Source organism: Salmo salar, chromosome ssa15, assembly GCF_905237065.1.
Source record: "Salmo salar chromosome ssa15, Ssal_v3.1, whole genome shotgun sequence".
Taxonomy (NCBI): Eukaryota; Metazoa; Chordata; class Actinopteri; order Salmoniformes; family Salmonidae; genus Salmo; species Salmo salar.
The window spans coordinates 2,267,949-2,284,580 of record NC_059456.1 but is presented as its reverse complement, the minus strand read 5'-3'; the positions used below and the strand labels follow the sequence as shown (position 1 = coordinate 2,284,580).

At 47.4% G+C, this 16,632-nt stretch overlaps 1 protein-coding gene, 1 long non-coding RNA gene and 1 other non-coding gene across 6 annotated transcripts in view; 1 reads left to right on the top strand and 2 right to left on the bottom strand.

Moving 5' to 3' along the window:
- Positions 1-16,459, bottom strand: part of LOC106570830 (uncharacterized) — a 103,732-nt gene extending 87,273 nt beyond the window's left edge. For all 3 annotated transcript variants that reach the window (XR_006759097.1, XR_006759098.1, XM_045695346.1), the window contains exons 1-4: positions 16,254-16,459; positions 9,723-9,867; positions 9,482-9,518; positions 5,669-5,880 (exon numbers count right to left, since the gene is read on the bottom strand). Coding sequence is in view for 1 of the 3 variants with exons in the window: in XM_045695346.1 (XP_045551302.1) it covers positions 5,669-5,880; positions 9,482-9,518; positions 9,723-9,765 (292 nt within the window). In the remaining 2 variants the exon portion in view is untranslated. The remainder of the gene's footprint in view (positions 1-5,668; positions 5,881-9,481; positions 9,519-9,722; positions 9,868-16,253) is intronic.
- trnas-uga (transfer RNA serine (anticodon UGA)) lies at positions 9,321-9,397 on the bottom strand. Its single transcript has one exon. It is a non-coding gene; the product is annotated as a tRNA-Ser (tRNA).
- LOC123727177 (uncharacterized) lies at positions 15,794-16,439 on the top strand. 2 transcript variants are annotated; one of them, XR_006759100.1, is made up of 2 exons: positions 15,794-15,916; positions 16,189-16,439. It is a non-coding gene; the product is annotated as an uncharacterized lncRNA (long non-coding RNA). The 2 variants fall into 2 exon arrangements; XR_006759099.1 differs by lacking the exon at positions 15,794-15,916 and adding an exon at positions 15,974-16,014.
- Positions 16,460-16,632: the final 173 nt, after the last annotated feature.

The window sequence follows — 16,632 nt, the reverse complement described above, 5'->3', positions numbered from 1 at the left end:
TCGTGCCTCTCTGGGAAAGCCTTGGAGTGGGCCAACGCCGTGTGGGGAGAAGGAGATGCGGCGCTGGACCATTTCAAGGATTTCACCCGCCGCTTCCGAGCAGTCTTCGACCATCCACCCGAGGGTAGAGCGGCGGGTGAACGTCTCTTCCATCTGAGGCAGGGGACGAGGAGCGCACAGGAGTTCGCCATGGATTTTCGGACCCTGGCCGCGGGATGGAACAATAGGGCCCTGATCGACCACTATCGCTGCAGTTTGCATGAGGACGTCCATCGGGAGTTGGCCAGCAGGGACACCACCCTCACCTTCGACCAGCTGGTGGACCTGTCCATTCGGCTGGATAACCTGCTGGACGTCCAGATCGGGTTCTGTCGGTTCCATCCCCCAGCACCGCTGCTCCGGTGCCCATGGAGCTGGGAGGTGCTGTACGTAGGGAGACTAGAGGAGGTTCCGGCTCGTGCACCATCTGTGGCTGCAGAGGTCACACTGCCGGTCGGTGCCGGGTTGGTTCCTCTGGGGATCGAGGCAGCAGACAGGGCGTTCTGGCGTCATCCCAGGTGAGCCGGCACCATTCTCACCCAGAGCCCTCAGTTGCACACGTGTTTGTATGTTTCTTTTCCTGAGTTGTCCCTGCATTCCCAGCATAAGGCGCTCGTCTATTCAGGCGCTGCTGGGAATTTTATAGGCAGATTGTTCGCCCTTAGTTTAGGGATCCCCATTGTTCCAGTGGCTGTGCCCTTCCCCATTCACGCTTTAGACAGTCGACCATTAGGGTCAGGGTTGATTAGGGAGGCCACCGCTCCTCTGGGTATGGTGACGCAGGGGGGTCACAAGGAGAGAATCAGTCTCTTCCTCATTGACTCTCCTGCGTTTCCCATGGTGCTAGGACTACCCTGGTTAGCTTGTCATGACCCCACTGTTTCTTGGCAACGGAGGGCTCTCACGAGGTGGTCGCGAGAGTGCTCGGGGAGGGGTTTAGGAGTTTCGAGAGTGCTCGGGGAGGTGTTTAGGGGTTTCCGTTGGTGCTACTACGGTGGAAAGTCCAGACCAGGCCTCCACCGTGCGCATTCCCCCTGAATATGCCGATTTGGCTCTCGCCTTCTCCAAAAAGAAGGCGACTCAATAACCACCCCATCGACGGGGCGATTGTGCGATAAATCTCCTGGTAGACACTGCACTTCCCAGGAGTCACGTGAATCCCCTCTCACAGGCGGAGACGGAGGCTATGGAAACATATGTCTCCGAATCCCTGCGTCAGGGGTACATTCGGTCCTCCACTTCACCCGCCTCCTCGAGTTTCTTTTTTTTTTGAAGGAGGGAGGTCTGCGCCCGTGTATTGACTACCGAGGCCTAAATCAGATCACGGTGAGGTACAGTTACCCGCTACCTCTTATCGCCATGCCGATTTAGTCAATGCACGGGGCGCGCTTCTTCACCAAACTAGATCTCAGGAGCGCTTACAACCTGGTGCGTATCCGGGAGGGAGACGAGTGGAAGACGGCGTTCAGTACGACCTCAGGGCATTATGAGTACCTCGTCATGCCGTACGGTTGATGAATGCTCCATCACTCTTCCAAGCCTTTGTAGACAAGATTTTCAGGGACCTGCACGGGCAGGGTGTATATTGATGACATTCTGATATACTCCGCTACACGCGCCGAGCATGTGTCCCTGGTGCGCAGGGTGCTTGGTCGACTGTTGGAGCATGACCTGTACGTCAAGGCTGAGAAATGCCTGTTCTTCCAGCAGTCCATCTCATTCCTAGGGTACCGCATTTCCACCTCGGGGGTGGAGATGGAGTGACCGCATTTCAGCCGTGCGTAATTGGCCGACTCCCACCACGGTAAAGGAAGCGCAGCGGTTCCTAGGGTTTGCCAATTACTACCGGAGGTTTATCCGGGGTTTTGGTCAGGTAGCAGCTCCCATTACCTCACTGCTGAAGGGGGGCCCGGTGCGTTTGCAGTGGTCGGCTGAGGCGGACAGGGCTTTTGGTCACCTGAGGGCTCTGTTTACCTCGGCTCCCGTGCTGGCCCATCCGGATCCGTCTTTGGCGTTCATAGTGGAGGTGGACGTGTCCGAGGCTGGGATTGTGCTCTCTCAGCGCTTGGGTACGCCACCGAAGCTCCGCCCCTGTGCCTTCTCGAAGAAGCTCAGCCCGGCGGAGTGAAACTATGACGTGGGGGACCGGGAGCTGTTGGCTGTCGTCAAGGCTCTGAAGGTGTGGAGACATTGGCTTGAGGGAGCTAAACACACTTTTCTCATCTGGATTGACCACCGCAATCTGGAGTACATCCGGGCAGCGAGGAAACTGAACCCTCGCCAGGCAAGGTGGGCCATGAATTTCACCCGTTTTGTTTTTTCCCTTTCCTACGAACCAGGTTCCCAAAACGTGAAAGCAGATGCACTGTCCCGACTGTATGACACAGAGGAGCGGCCCATGGATCCCACTCCCATACTCCCGGCATCCTGCCTGGTGGCGCCGGTAGTGTGGGAGCTGGACGCGGACATTGAGCAGGCGTTACGTGCAGAGCCCGCTCCACTCGTGTCCCGCTGGGCGTCTGTATGTTCTGTCTGCTGTCCGTGACCGGTAGATCTATTGGGCCCACACGTCACCCTCCTCTGGTCATCCTGGGATCGGTCGGACGGTGCGCTGTTTGGTTGGGAAGTAGTGGTGGCCTACCTTGGCCAAGGACGTGAGGGTTTATGTTTCCTCCTTTTCGGTGTGCGCCCAGTGTAATGCTCCTAGGCACCTGCCCAGAGGGAAGCTACACCCCTTATCCGTTCCACAGCAGCATTGGTCGCACCTGTCGGTGGATTTTCTTACCGACCTTCCCCCCTCACAGGGAAACACCACGATCCTGGTCGTTGTGGATCGGTTCTCTAAGTCCTGCCGCCTCCTCCCTCTGCCCGGTCTCCCTACAGCCCTACAGACTGCGGAGGCCTTGTTTACGCACGTCTTCTGGCACTACGGGGTGCCAGAGGATATAGTGTCTGATCGAAGTCCCCAGTTCGCTTCAAGGGTCTGGAAGGCGTTCATGGAACATCTGGGGGTCTCGATCAGCCTTACTTCGGGTTTTCACCCCGAGAGTAACGGGCAGGTAGAGAGAGTCAACCAAGATGTGGGCAGGTTTCTGTGGTCGTATTACCAGGATCGGCCGGGTGAGTGGGCAGCGTTCGTGCCCTGGGCCGAGATGGCTCAGAACTCGCTCTGCCACTCCTCCACTAACCTCTCCCCCTTCCAGTGTGTACTGAGGTACCAGCCGGTTCTGGCGCCTTGGCATCAGAGTCAGACCGAGGCTCCTGCGGTGGACGACTGGTTCTAGGCGCACGGAGGAGACATGGGACGCCGCCCATGTTCACCTCCAGCGGGCCGTGCTACACCAGAAAGCCAGCGCAGACCGTCACTGCAGTGAGGCCCCGGTGCGACCGGGTCTGGCTCTCGACCCGAAACCTGCCCCTCTGCCTGCCCTTCCGGAAGCTGGATCCGCGGTTTGTGGGGCCATTTAAAGTCCTGAGGAGAGTGAACAAGGTTTGTGATAGGTTATAGCTTCCCCCTGATTACCGTATTAACCCCTCGTTCCATGTGTCTCTCCTCAGGCCGGTGGTGGTTGGCCCGCTCCAGGAGTTTGAGGTACGGGAGGTTCCTCCGCCCCCTCTGGACATCGAGGGGCCCCGGCGTACTCTGTTCGCTCTATCATGGATTCGAGGCGTCGGGCGAGGGGCCTTCAGTACCTCGTGGACTGGGAGGGGTACGGTCCGGAGGAGAGGTGCTGGGTTCCGGTGGAGGACGTGTTGGACCCTTCAATGCTGCGGGAGTTCCACCGTCTCCATCCGGATCGCCCTGCGCCTCGCCCTCCGGGTCGTCCCCGAGGCCGGCGTCGGCGCGGGGGGGTACTGTCACAACTTCCGCCGAAGTCGCGACCTCTCCTTGTTCGGGCGGCGGTTGGCGTCGCCGGTCTTCTAGCCATCATCGATCCACTTTTCATTTTCCATGTGTTTTGTCTTGTTTTCCTCACACCTGGTTTCAATTCCCTCAATCATTTGTTGTGTATTTAACCCTCTGTGTCCCCCCCATGTCTTTGTGTGGGATTGTTTATTGTAAGTGCTTGTGCACGTGTTGTTTGTTTTTGTACCCAATTATTCTTGTTATTTTTATGCCGCGGGTTTTGCTATTAAACTGCTCCTGCTATTACCAAGTTCTGCTCTCCTGCGTCTGACTTCCCTGCCACCGATTACGCACCCCTTACAACAAAAAAAAATCATGATTTATAACCTTGTCAACATCTTGACTATATTTCCAATTCATTTTGCAACTCATTTCATGTATGTTTTCATGGAAAACAAGGACATTTCTAAGTGACCCCAAACTTTTGAACGGTAGTGTAGGTCGGCAGGCAGGCAGGACTGGGATCTGATAGATTGATAGATCAGAGCGTCTGCTCTTTTCTATAACCTGTAGAGAACACAATATATTCCATAACAGGTAGGTAGGGAGGAATACTAGAAGAGTAAATGTTCCATAACAGGCAGGCAGGCAGGGCTGATAGTTCAGAGCTTCTGCTCTTTTGTATAACCTGTAGGGAACACAATATGGTCTATACTTGGCATGTAGGTTTACCAGTTATGGGTAGCACAAATTGCGATATGGGGGGGGGCAGTGTTTTTGTAGTACTCCATAGTAAACTGTAGTATTTTTTCATGTGGGAAAACCTGGTCACTTGTTGATTGAGCCTTCCATTATGAATCACTAATAGTGTACACATAGAACAATACTGAATAGAAAAGGAGTGCCCATTCAAGTCAATGTTAGCATAATGGGTGGATTGGCGGCCACTGCAAGTGTACTCACTCATAGGAGCAAAGCAGGAAGTTTAAAATTATATATATTTTCATAACTGTTAACACGCCATAAATGTGCAATATTATTAACTCTTAGCAGTGTAAAATCAGTGTACTAACTGAACTGAAATGTTCCACATTCACTAAAATATTATTTCTCTCATATGTTGTGCAGAAATGTGTTTACATCCCTGTTAGTTAGAGTTTATCCTTTGCCAAGATGATCCTGACAAGTATGGCATATCAAGAAGCTGATTTAACAGCATGATCATTACACAGGTGCACCTTGTGCCGAGGACAATAAAAGGCAACTCTTAAATGTGCAGTTTTGTCACACAAAACAATTCCACAGAGGGAGTGTGCAATTGGCTTGCTGACTGCAGGAATGTCCACCAGAGCTGTTGCCCGAGAATTTAATGTTCATTTCTCTACCATAAGCTGCCTCCAACGTCGTTTTAGAGAATTTGGCAGTACATCCAAATGGCCTCACAACCGCAGACCACGTGTAACCACGCCAGCCCAGGACCTCCACATCTGGCTTCTTCACCTGCGGGATTATCTGAGACCAGCCACCCGGACAGTTGATGAAACGGAGGAGTATTTCTGTCTGTAATAAAGCCTTTTTATGGGGAAAAACATATTCTGATGGCTGGACCTGGCTCCCAAGTGGGTGGGCCTATGCCCTCCCAGGCCCACCCATGTGAAATCCATTGATTAGGGCCTAATTTATTTATTTATGAACTGTAACTCAGTAAAATCGTTGACATTGTTGCAAGTTGCGTTTTTGTTCATATTTTTGTTCAGCATAAATGGCTGCTATATGTCTTACCTGCGTTGTCGGCCATGTTGACGTCGAGACCCTGTGACAGCATGTCTCTGACCCCCTGGGTGTCTCCCTGAATGGCTGCAACGTGGAGTAGAGTCTCCCCGTAACAGTTCTTCCGGTGGAGGTTATTCAGAGGGGTGACGGTCCGCCCGCTCTGGGACCCCCCAGGGATGTTCCTGGACACAGTGCCCTCAGACACAGACCTCAACGGTCTCCTTTACAGACAACTGATATTAGGCTAATATACCCCAGACAAGGGCTTCCCAACCCTGTTCCTAGAGAGCTACCGTCCTGTAGGTTTTTACTCTAACCCAAATCTAGTACACCTGATTCTAGCAATTAACTGGTTGATATAATTGCGCCTTAGGGGATGGCTGACATTTTACGGGCTCATAACCAACTGTCCTATTTTGTGTGTTTTTTCGTATTGTTTGTAAATTATTTTGTACATAATGTTGCTGCAACAATCTCTTATGACCGAAAAGAGCTTCTGGATATCAGAACAGCGATTACTCACCTCGAACTGGACAAAGATTTTTTATTTAATGAGTCCGACGCAAAGGATATACTGCTTCTCCGAGACCAGGGCCCAATCCCTGTCATTCACGTGAAGGAAAGACGGAAATACAGGGGCAGAAATCGGGGTGCTTTGTGAGAATTCGTTGACGAGTGGGTAACGCACCTCTATCATCCGTTCTATTGGCCAACGTGCAACCACTGGAGAATAAACTGGATGAGCTCTGTTCGAGACTATATTACCAACGTGACATTAAAAACTGTAATATCTTATGTTTCACCGAGTCGTGGCTGAACGACAACACAGATAATATATAGTTGGCTGGGTTTTCCATGCATCAGCAGGACAGAACAGTTACGTCTGGTAAGACGAGGGGCGGGGTGTGTGTCTATTAGTCAATAATAGCTTGTGCGCGATGTCTACTGTAATTTCCGGACTATTAAGCGCACTTGAATATAAGCCGCACCCACTGAATTAAAAATATATATTATTTTGAACATAAATAAGCCGCACATGTCTATAAGCCGCAGGTGCCTACCGGTACATTGAAACAAATGAACTTTACACAGGCTTTAACGAAACACCGCTTGTAACAAAAATAAATAGGCTTTAATGAAACACGGCTTGTAACAAAAATAAATAGGCTTTAATGAAACACGGCTTGTAACAAAAAATAAAGAATTAGCAGTAAGCTTTAGTTGTCTTTTTGCACTGAGTCAATTCCTCACGCTGCTGTTTCCAACGTCTTATCATCGACTCATTAAGACCAAGCTCCCGTGCAGCAGCTCTATTTCCTTTTCCAACAGCCAGATCAATCGCCTTCAACTTGAAAGCTGCATCATATGCATTTCTCCGTGTCTTTGCCATGATGAGGGTGACAAAATGACTACTGTAATCAGAATGATGGGAAGTTTGAGAGCGCTCGATTTAATCTAAACAGTAGACAAAAAAGTTGTTTGACCTTAACCCGTTCGGCAATTTCATCGGTCTAATGAAAGCTTCATGCCGCCAAAAAACTGAGCACGTCACAGAATGTGTTTTTTTTTTTTTTTTATATAAATTGAAAGCGGGAAAAATCCATATATTAGCCGCGTCATTGTTTAAGCCACGAGGTTCAAAGCTGGGAAAAAAGTTGCGGCTTATAGTCCGGAATTTACGGTAATATTAAGGAAGTCTCCAGGTATAGATCGCGTGAGGTAGAGTGTCTCATGATAAGCTGTAGACCCCACTATTTACCAAGGGCGTTTTCATCTATATTTTTCATAGACGTCTATTTACCACCACAAACCGATGCTGGCACTAAGACCGGGGACTTTAATGCAGGCAAACTTAAATCCGTTTTGCCTAATTTCTACCATGTGCAACCAAAGGGAAGAAAACTCGAGACCACCTTTACTCTACACACAGAGACGCATACAAAGCTTTCCCTCGCCCTCCATTTTGCAAATCTGACCATCATTTTATCCTCCTGATTTCTGCTTACAAGCAAAAACGAAAGCAGGAAGTACCAGTGACTCACTCAATACGGAAGTTGTCAGATGACGCGGATGCTACGCTACAGGACAGTTTTGCTAGCACAGACTGGAATATGTTCCGGGATTTATCCATTGGCATTGAGGAGTATACCTCCTTAATTACCGGCTTCATCAATAAGTGCATAGACAAAATCGTCCCCACAGTGACCGTACGTACATATCCCAACCAGAAGCCATGGATTACAGGTAACAACCGCACCAATCTAAAGGCTAGAGCTGCCGCTTTCAAGGAGCAGGACACTAATCCGGACGCTAATAAGATATCCCGCTATGCCCTCATATAACAATCAAACAGGCAAAGCGTCAATACAGGACTAAGATTGAATCTTACTACACCGGCTCTGATGCTCGTTGAATGTGGCAGAGCTTGCAAACTATTACGGACTACAAAAGGGAAACCTAGCCACGAGCTGCCCAATGACGCGAGCCTACCAGACGAGCGAAATGCCCTTTAAGCTTGCTTCGAGGCAAGCAATACTGAAGCATGCATGAAAGCACCAGCTGTTCCGGACGACTATGTGATCACGCTCTTCATAGCCGATGTGAGCAAGTCCTTTAAATGACTACCACCCCATAGCACTCACGTCGGTAGCCATGAAGTGCTTTGAAAGGCTGGTAATGGCTCACATCAACACCATCATCCCGGAAACCCTAGAACCACTCCAATTCGCATACCGCCCTAAGAGATCCACAGATTACACAATCTCAATCGCACTCCACACTGCCCGTTCTCACCTGGACAAAAGGAACACCTATGTGAGAATGCTGTTCATTGACTACAACACCATAGTGCCCACAAAGCTCATCACTAAGCTAAGGACTCTGGGACTAAACACCTCCCTCTGCAACTGGATCCTGGGCTTCCTGACGGGCTGCCCCCTGGTGGTAAGGGTAGGCAACAACATATCTGCCAGGCTGATCTTCAACACTGGGGCCCCTCAGAGGTGCGTGCTTAGTCCCCTCCTGTACGCCCTGTTCACCCACAACTGCATAGCCAAGCACGACTCAAACACCATCATTAAGTTTGCTGACGACACAATGGTGGTAGGCCTGATCAACCGACAACGATGAGACAGCCTATAGGGAGGAGGTCAGAGACCTGGCAGTGTGGTGCCAGGACAACAACCTCTCCCTCAATGTGAGCAAGACAAAGGAGCTGATCGTGGACTACGAAAAAATGAGAGCCGAACACAGCCCAATTCACATCGACGGGGCTGTAGTTGAGCGGGTCGAGAGTTTCATGTTCCTTGGTGTCCATATCACCAACAAACTATCATGGTCCAAACACACCAAGACAGTCGTGAAGAGGGCACGACAACATATTTTCCCCCTCAGGAGACTGAGAAGATTTGGTATGGGTCCCCAGGTCCTCAAAAAGTTCTAAAAACCAACAGGAGGGTAGCTTATTTACAATGGACTAGAGATCTTACAGTATATGACATTGTGTTGACTTAGTTTGATGTGTGTGTTGGGAGTGTGAAATAAATCACTACAAATGTTTATCAATCATTAGCAATGTACTTCAGGTTTGTTGTGTAATACATCAAAATAGGCCATTTAGCTGACACAACTTAAGTCATGCATGCATACAGATTTCGTGTTGTGGCCACAGCAGGAATGGAACCTACAACCCTGGCGTTTCAAGCGCCAAGCTCTACCAACTGAGCCACGTGTATAGCCCAGGTGATATGAAATGTGCCTATGACATTGGGGCTTTCTAGTTTTGTAAAACCTCAGCCACTTTCCCCCCCACCACCAACTTACATGGGTCCTCCTGCTCCTGACTGCTCAACGCTTCTTCCTACAAGAGACACACAGAGAGAACAACATGTAAGCCTATTTAATTTGGGACCTGGTAGTGCACTATATAGGGAATAGGTACCTGGTTAACAGTAATGCACTATATAGGGAATAGGGCTCTGGTCTAAAGTAGTGCACTATATAGGGAATAGGGTGCCATTTGGGACGAATACAGAGACACCCTTGGTTATGGACAGGTCCAGACCTGCTAGTGCCTTTCTCTTGTTATTGGGGATGTTTTTCTCCATGAGTTTAATCAGACAGGGTTCTGTGGTGTTGCTATAGGCTGTCTGTCCGTCGTTGTTCTTCAGTAGAGGGTCTGCCCCGTGCCTCAACAGCAACTCTGCTATCTGGGACACACAAAGCAAAACAAATATTATCTTACAGTGGTAAGAAAAAGTATGTGAATCCTTTGGAATTACCTGGATTTCAGCATAAATTGGTCATCAAATTTCATCTAAGTCACAACAATAGACAAACACAGTGTGCTTAAACTAATAACACACAAATTATTGCATTTTTCTTGTCTATATTGAATACATAATTTAAACATTCACAGTGTAGGTTGGAAAAAGTATGTGAACCCCTAGGATAATGACTTCTCCAAAAGCTAATTGGAGTCAGGAGTCAACTAACCTGGAGTCCAATCAATGAGACGAGATTGGAGATGTTGGTTAGAGCTGCCTTGCCCTATAAAAAACCCTCACAAAATGTGAGTTTGCTATTCACAAGAAGCATTGCCTGATGTGCATTGCCGAAAACCCTAGTCATTGGCGACTCCATTACCCGCAGTATTAGACTTAAAACTAATCATCCAGCGATCATACACTGTTTACCAGGGGGCAGGGCTACCGACGTTAAGGCTAATCTAAAGACGGTGCTGGCTAAAGCTAAAACTGGCGAGTGTAGAGAGTATAGAGATATTGTTATCCACGTCGGCACCAACGATGTTAGGATGAAACAGTCAGAGGTCACCAAGCGCAACATAGCTTCAGCGTGTAAATCAGCTAGAAAGATGTGTCGGCATCGATTAATTGTCTCTGGCCCCCTCCCAGTTAGGGGGAGTGATGAGCTCTACAGCAGAGTCTCACAACTCAATCGCTGGTTGAAAACTGTTTTCTGCCCCTCCCAAAAGATAGAATTTGTAGATAATTGGCCCTCTTTCTGGGACTCACCCACAAACAGGACCAAGCCTGGCCTGTTGAGGAGTGACGGACTCCATCCTAGCTGGAGGGGTGCTCTCATCTTATCTACGAACATAGACAGGGCTCTAACTCCTCTAGCTCCACAATGAAATAGGGTGCAGGCCAGGCAGCAGGCTGTTAGCCAGCCTGCCAGCTTAGTGGAGTCTGCCACTAGCACAGTCAGCGTAGTCAGCTCAGCTTTCCCCATTGAGACCGTGTCTGTGCCTCGATCTAGGTTGGGCAAAATTAAAAATGGCGGTGTTCGCTTTAGCAATCTCACTAGTATAAAGACCTCCTCCATTCCTGCCATTATTGAAAGAGATTGTGATACCTCACATCTCAAAATTGGGTTACTTAATATTAGATCCCTCACTTCCAAGGCAGTTATAGTCAATGAACTAATCACTGATAATAATCTTGATGTGATTGGCCTGACTGAAACATGGCTTAAGCCTGATGAATTTACTGTGTTAAATGAGGCCTCACCGCCTGGTTACATTAGTGACCATACCCCCCGTGCATCCGGCAAAGGCGGAGGTGTTGCTAACATTTACGATAGCAAATTTCAATTTACAAAAAAAAAAACAATGACGTTTTCGTCTTTTGAGCTTCTAGTCATGAAATCTATGCAGCCTACTCACTCACTTTTTATAGCTACTGTTTATAGGCCTCCTGGGCCATATGCAGTGTTCCTCACTGAGTTCCCTGAATTCCTATCGGATCTTGTAGTCATAGCAGATAATATTCTAATTTTTGGTGACTAACATTCACATGGAAAAGTCCACAGACCCACTCCAAAAGGCTTTCGGAGCCATCATCGACTCAGTGGGTTTTGTCCAACATGTCTCTGGACCTACTCACTGCCACAGTCATACTCTGGACCTAGTTTTGTCCCATGGAATAAATGTTGTGGATCTAAATGTTTTTCCTCATAATCCTGGACTATCGGACCACCATTTTATTACGTTTGCAATTGCAACAAATAATCTGCTCAGACCCCAACCAAGGAGCATTAAAAGTCGTGCTATAAATTCTCAGACAACCCAAAGATTCCTTGATGCCCTTCCAGACTGCCTCTGCCTACCCAAGGACGTCAGAGGACAAAAATCAGTTAACCACCTAACCGAGGAACTCAATTTAACCTTGCGCAATACCCTAGATGCAGTTGCACCCCTAAAAACTAAAAACATCTGTCATAAGAAACTAGCTCCCTGGTATACAGAAAATACACGAGCTCTGAAGCAAGCTTCCAGAAAATTGGAACGGAAATGGCGCCACACCAAACTGGAAGTCTTCCGACTAGCTTGGAAAGACAGTACCGTGCAGTATCGAAGAGCCCTTACTGCTGCTCGATCATCCTATTTTTCCAACTTAATTGAGGAAAATAAGAACAATCCGAAATTTATTTTTGATACTGTCGCAAAGCTAACTAAAAAGCAGCCTTCGCAAATGGAGGATGGCTTTCACTTCAGCAGTAATAAATTTATGAACTTCTTTGAGGAAAAGATCATGATCATTAGAAAGCAAATTACAGACTCCTCTTTAAATCTGGGTATTCCTCCAAAGCTCCATTGTCCTGAGTCTGCACAACTCTGCCAGGACCTAGGATCAAGGGAGATACTAAAGTGTTTTAGTACTATATCTCTTGACGCAATGATGAAAATAATCATGGCCTCCAAACCCTCAAGCTGCATACTGGACCCTATTCCAACTAAACTACTGAAAGAGCTGCTTCCTGTGCTTGGCCCTCCTATGTTGAACATAATAAACGGCTCTCTATCCACCGGATGTGTACCAAGCTCACTAAAAGTGGCAGTAATAAAGCCTCTCTTGAAAAAGCCGAATCTTGATCCAGAAATTATAAAAACTATCGGCCTATATCGAATCTTCCATTCCTCTCAAAAATTTTAGAAAAAGCTGTTGCACAGCAACTCACTGCCTTCCTGAAGACAAACAATGTATACGAAACGCTTCAGTCTGGTTTTAGACCCCATCATAGCACTGAGACTGCACTTGTGAAGGTGGTAAATGACCTTTTAATGACGTCAGACCGAGGCTCTGCCTCTGTCCTCGTGCTCCTAGATCTTAGTGCCGCTTTTGATACCATCGATCACCACATTCTTTTGGAGAGATTGGAAACCCAAATTGGTCTACATGGACAAGTTCTGGCCTGGTTTAGATCTTAACTGTCGGAAAGATATCAGTTTGTCTCTGTGAATGGTTTGTCCTCTGACAAATCAATTGTAAATTTCGGTGTTCCTCAAGGTTCCGTTTTAGGACCACTATTGTTTTCACTATATATTTTACCTCTTGGGGATGTCATTCGAAAACATAATGTTAAATTTCACTGCTATGCGGACGACACACAGCTGTACATGTCAATGAAACATGGTGAAGCCCCAAAATTGCCCTCGCTAGAAGCCTGTGTTTCAGACATAAAGAAGTGGATGGCTGCAAACTTTCTACTTTTAAACTCGGACAAAACAGAGATGCTTGTTCTAGGTCCCAAGAAACAAAGAGATCTTCTGTTGAATCTGACAATTAATCTGGATGGTTGTACAGTCGTCTCAAATAAAACTGTGAAGGACCTCGGCGTTACTCTGGACACCGATCTCTCTTTTGAAGAACATATCAAGACTGTTTCAAGGACAGCTTTTTTCCATCTACGTAACATTGCAAAAATCAGAAATTTTCTGTCCAAAAATTACGCAGAAAAATTAATCCATGCTTTTGTTACTTCTAGGCTGGACTACTGCAATGCTCTACTTTCCGGCTACCCGGATAAAGCACTAAATAAACTTCAGTTAGTGCTAAATACGGCTGCTAGAATCCTGACTAGAACCAAAAAATGTGATCATATTACTCCAGTGCTAGCCTCCCTACACTGGCTTCCTGTTAAGGCAAGGGCTGATTTCAAGGTTTTACTGCTAACCTACAAAGCATTACATGGGCTTGCTCCTACCTATCTTTCCGATTTGGTCCTGCCGTACATACCTACACGTACGCTACGGTCACAAGACGCAGGCCTCCTAATTGTCCCTAGAATTTCTAAGCAAACGGCTGGAGGTAGGGCTTTCTCCTATAGAGCTCCATTTTTATGGAATGGTCTGCCTACCAATGTGAGAGACGCAGACTCAGTCTCAACCTTTAAGTCTTTACTGAAGACTTATCTCTTCAGTAGGTCCTATGATTAAGTATAGTCTGGCCCAGGAGTGTGAAGGTGAACGGAAAGGCTGGAGCAACGAACCGCCCTTGCTGTCTCTGCCTTGCCGGTTCCCCTCTTTCCACTGGGATTCTCTGCCTCTAACCCTTTTACAGGGGCTGAGTCACTGGCCTACTGGTGTTCTTCCATGCCGTCCGTGGGAGGGGTGCGTCACTTGAGTGGGTTGAGTCACTGACGTGGTCTTCCTGTCTGGGTTGGCGCCCCCCCCTTGGGTTGTGCCATGGCGGAGATCGTTGTGGGCTATACTCGGCCTTGTCTTAGGACGGTAAGTTGGTGGTTGGAGACATCCCTCTAGTGGTGTGGGGGCTGTGCTTTGGCAAAGTGGGTGGGGTTATATCCTGCCTGTTTGGCCCTGTCCGGGGTATCATCGGATGGGGCCACAGTGTCTTCTGATCCCTCCTGTCTCAGCCTCCAGTATTTATGCTGCAGTAGTTTATGTGTCGGGGGCTAGGGTCAGTCTGTTACATCTGGAGTATTTCTCTTGTCTTATCCGGTGTCCTGTGTGTATTTAAATATGCTCTCTCTAATTCTCTCTTTCTCTCTTTCTGTCTTTCTCTCGGAGGACCTGAGCCCTAGGACCATGCCTCAGGACTACCTGGTATGATGACTCCTTGCTGTCCCCAGTCCACCTGGCCGTGCTGCTGCTCCAGTTTCAACTGTTCTGCCTGCGGCTATGGAACCCTGACCTGTTCACCGGACGTGCTTGTTGCACCCTCGACAACTACTATGATTATTATTATTTGACCATGCTGGTCATTTATGAACATTTTAACATTTTAACATTTTGACCATGTTCTGTTATAATATCCACCCTGCACAGCCAGAAGAGGACTGGCCACCCCTCATAGCCTGGTTCCTCTCTAGGTTTCTTCCTAGGTTTTTGGCCTTTCTAGGGAGTTTTTCCTAGGGAGTTTTTCCTAGCCACCGTGCTTCTTTCACATGCTTTGCTTGCTGTTTGGGGTTTTAGGCTGGGTTTCTGTACAGCACTTTGAGAATATCAGCTGATGTACGAAGGGCTATATAAAAATAAATTTGATTTGATTTCATGTGAACCATGCCTCGAACAAAAGAGATCTCAGAAGACCTAAGATTAAGAATTGTTGACTTGCATGAAGCTGGAAAGGGTTATACAAGTATCTCTAAAAGCCTTGATGTTCATCAGTCCACGGTAAGACAAATTGTCTATAAATGGAGAAAGTTCAGCAATGTTGCTACTCTCCCTACGAGTGGCTGTCCTGCAAAGATGACTGCAAGAGCACAGTGCAGAATGCTCAATAAGGTTAAGAAGAATTCTAGAGTGTCAGCTAAAGACTTACAGAACTCTCTGGAACATGCTAACACCTCTGTTGACGAGTCTACGATACGTAAAACAATAAACAAGAATAGTGCTCATGGGAGGACACCACAGAAGAAGCCACTGCTGTCCAAAAAAACATTGCTGCACATCTGAAGTTTGCAAAAGTGTACCTGGATGTTCCACAGCACTACTGGCAAAATATTCTGTGGACAGATGAAACTACAGTTGAGTTGTTTGGAAGGAACACACAACACTATGTGTGGAGAAAAAAAGACACAGCACACCAACATCAAAACCACATCCCCACTGTAAAGTATGGTGGAGGGAGCATCATGGTTTGGGGCTGCTGTGCTGCCTCAGGGCCTGGACATCTTGCTATAAATCGACAGAAAAATCAATTGCCAAGTTTATCAAGACATTTTGCAGGAGAGCGTTAGGCTATCTGTCCGCCACTTGAAGCTCAACAGAATTTGGGTGATGCAACAGGACAATGACTGAAAAAAACTGAAGTAAATCAACAACAGAATGGCTTCAACAGAAGAAAATACACCCAGTCAGTCCTGACCTCAACCCAATTTAGATGCTGTGGCATGACCTCAAGAGAGCAGTTAACACCAGACACGCCAAGAATATTGCTGAACTGAAACCGTTTTGTAAAAAGGAATGGACCAAACTTCCTCCTGACCGTTGTGCAGGTCTGATCCACAACTACAGAAAATGTTTGTTTGAGGTTATTGCTGCCAAAGGAGGGTCAAGCAGCTATTAAATCCAAGGCACTGTGAATGTTTACACGGTGTGTTCAATAGACATGAATAATTATAATTGTGTGTTATTAGTTTAAGCAGACTGTGTTTGTCTATTGTTGTGACTTAGATGAAGATCAGATCAACTTTTATGACCAATTTATGCAGAAATCCACGTAATTCTAAAGGGTTCACATACCTTTTTCTTCCCACTGTATATGCAGCACAAACACACAAGCAAGCCTAGGGCATCAGTGCCAAGAAGCAGACCGAAGTATGGTATATGTACCTGCAGGTCTTCCTGCTCTACAGCATCAAGTAGAGGTGTGGTTCCATTGTCTCCAGTACAGTTGACCAGAGCTCCTGCCTGGATCAGGTACTTAGTGATCTCATAGTGACCGTGGGACACTGCCTCGTGAAGAGGAGTCCAACCTGTAAGAAACAATAAAGCAACAACTGATGGTCACAGCATAGAGAGATGCTCTATTTGTTTTATTCAAGTCTGTTTAGGACGAGTTAATTAATTCCTGCATCACTATACACAGGAAATGACCCTACTCATAAAAACAGACAGCAAAAAAGGCAAATGTCCATTTTGATGAACAAAACATTTCTATTCATTCAGTCTAAAGAAAAATATCAATGAAAGTCTAAAGAGGAAACAGTGT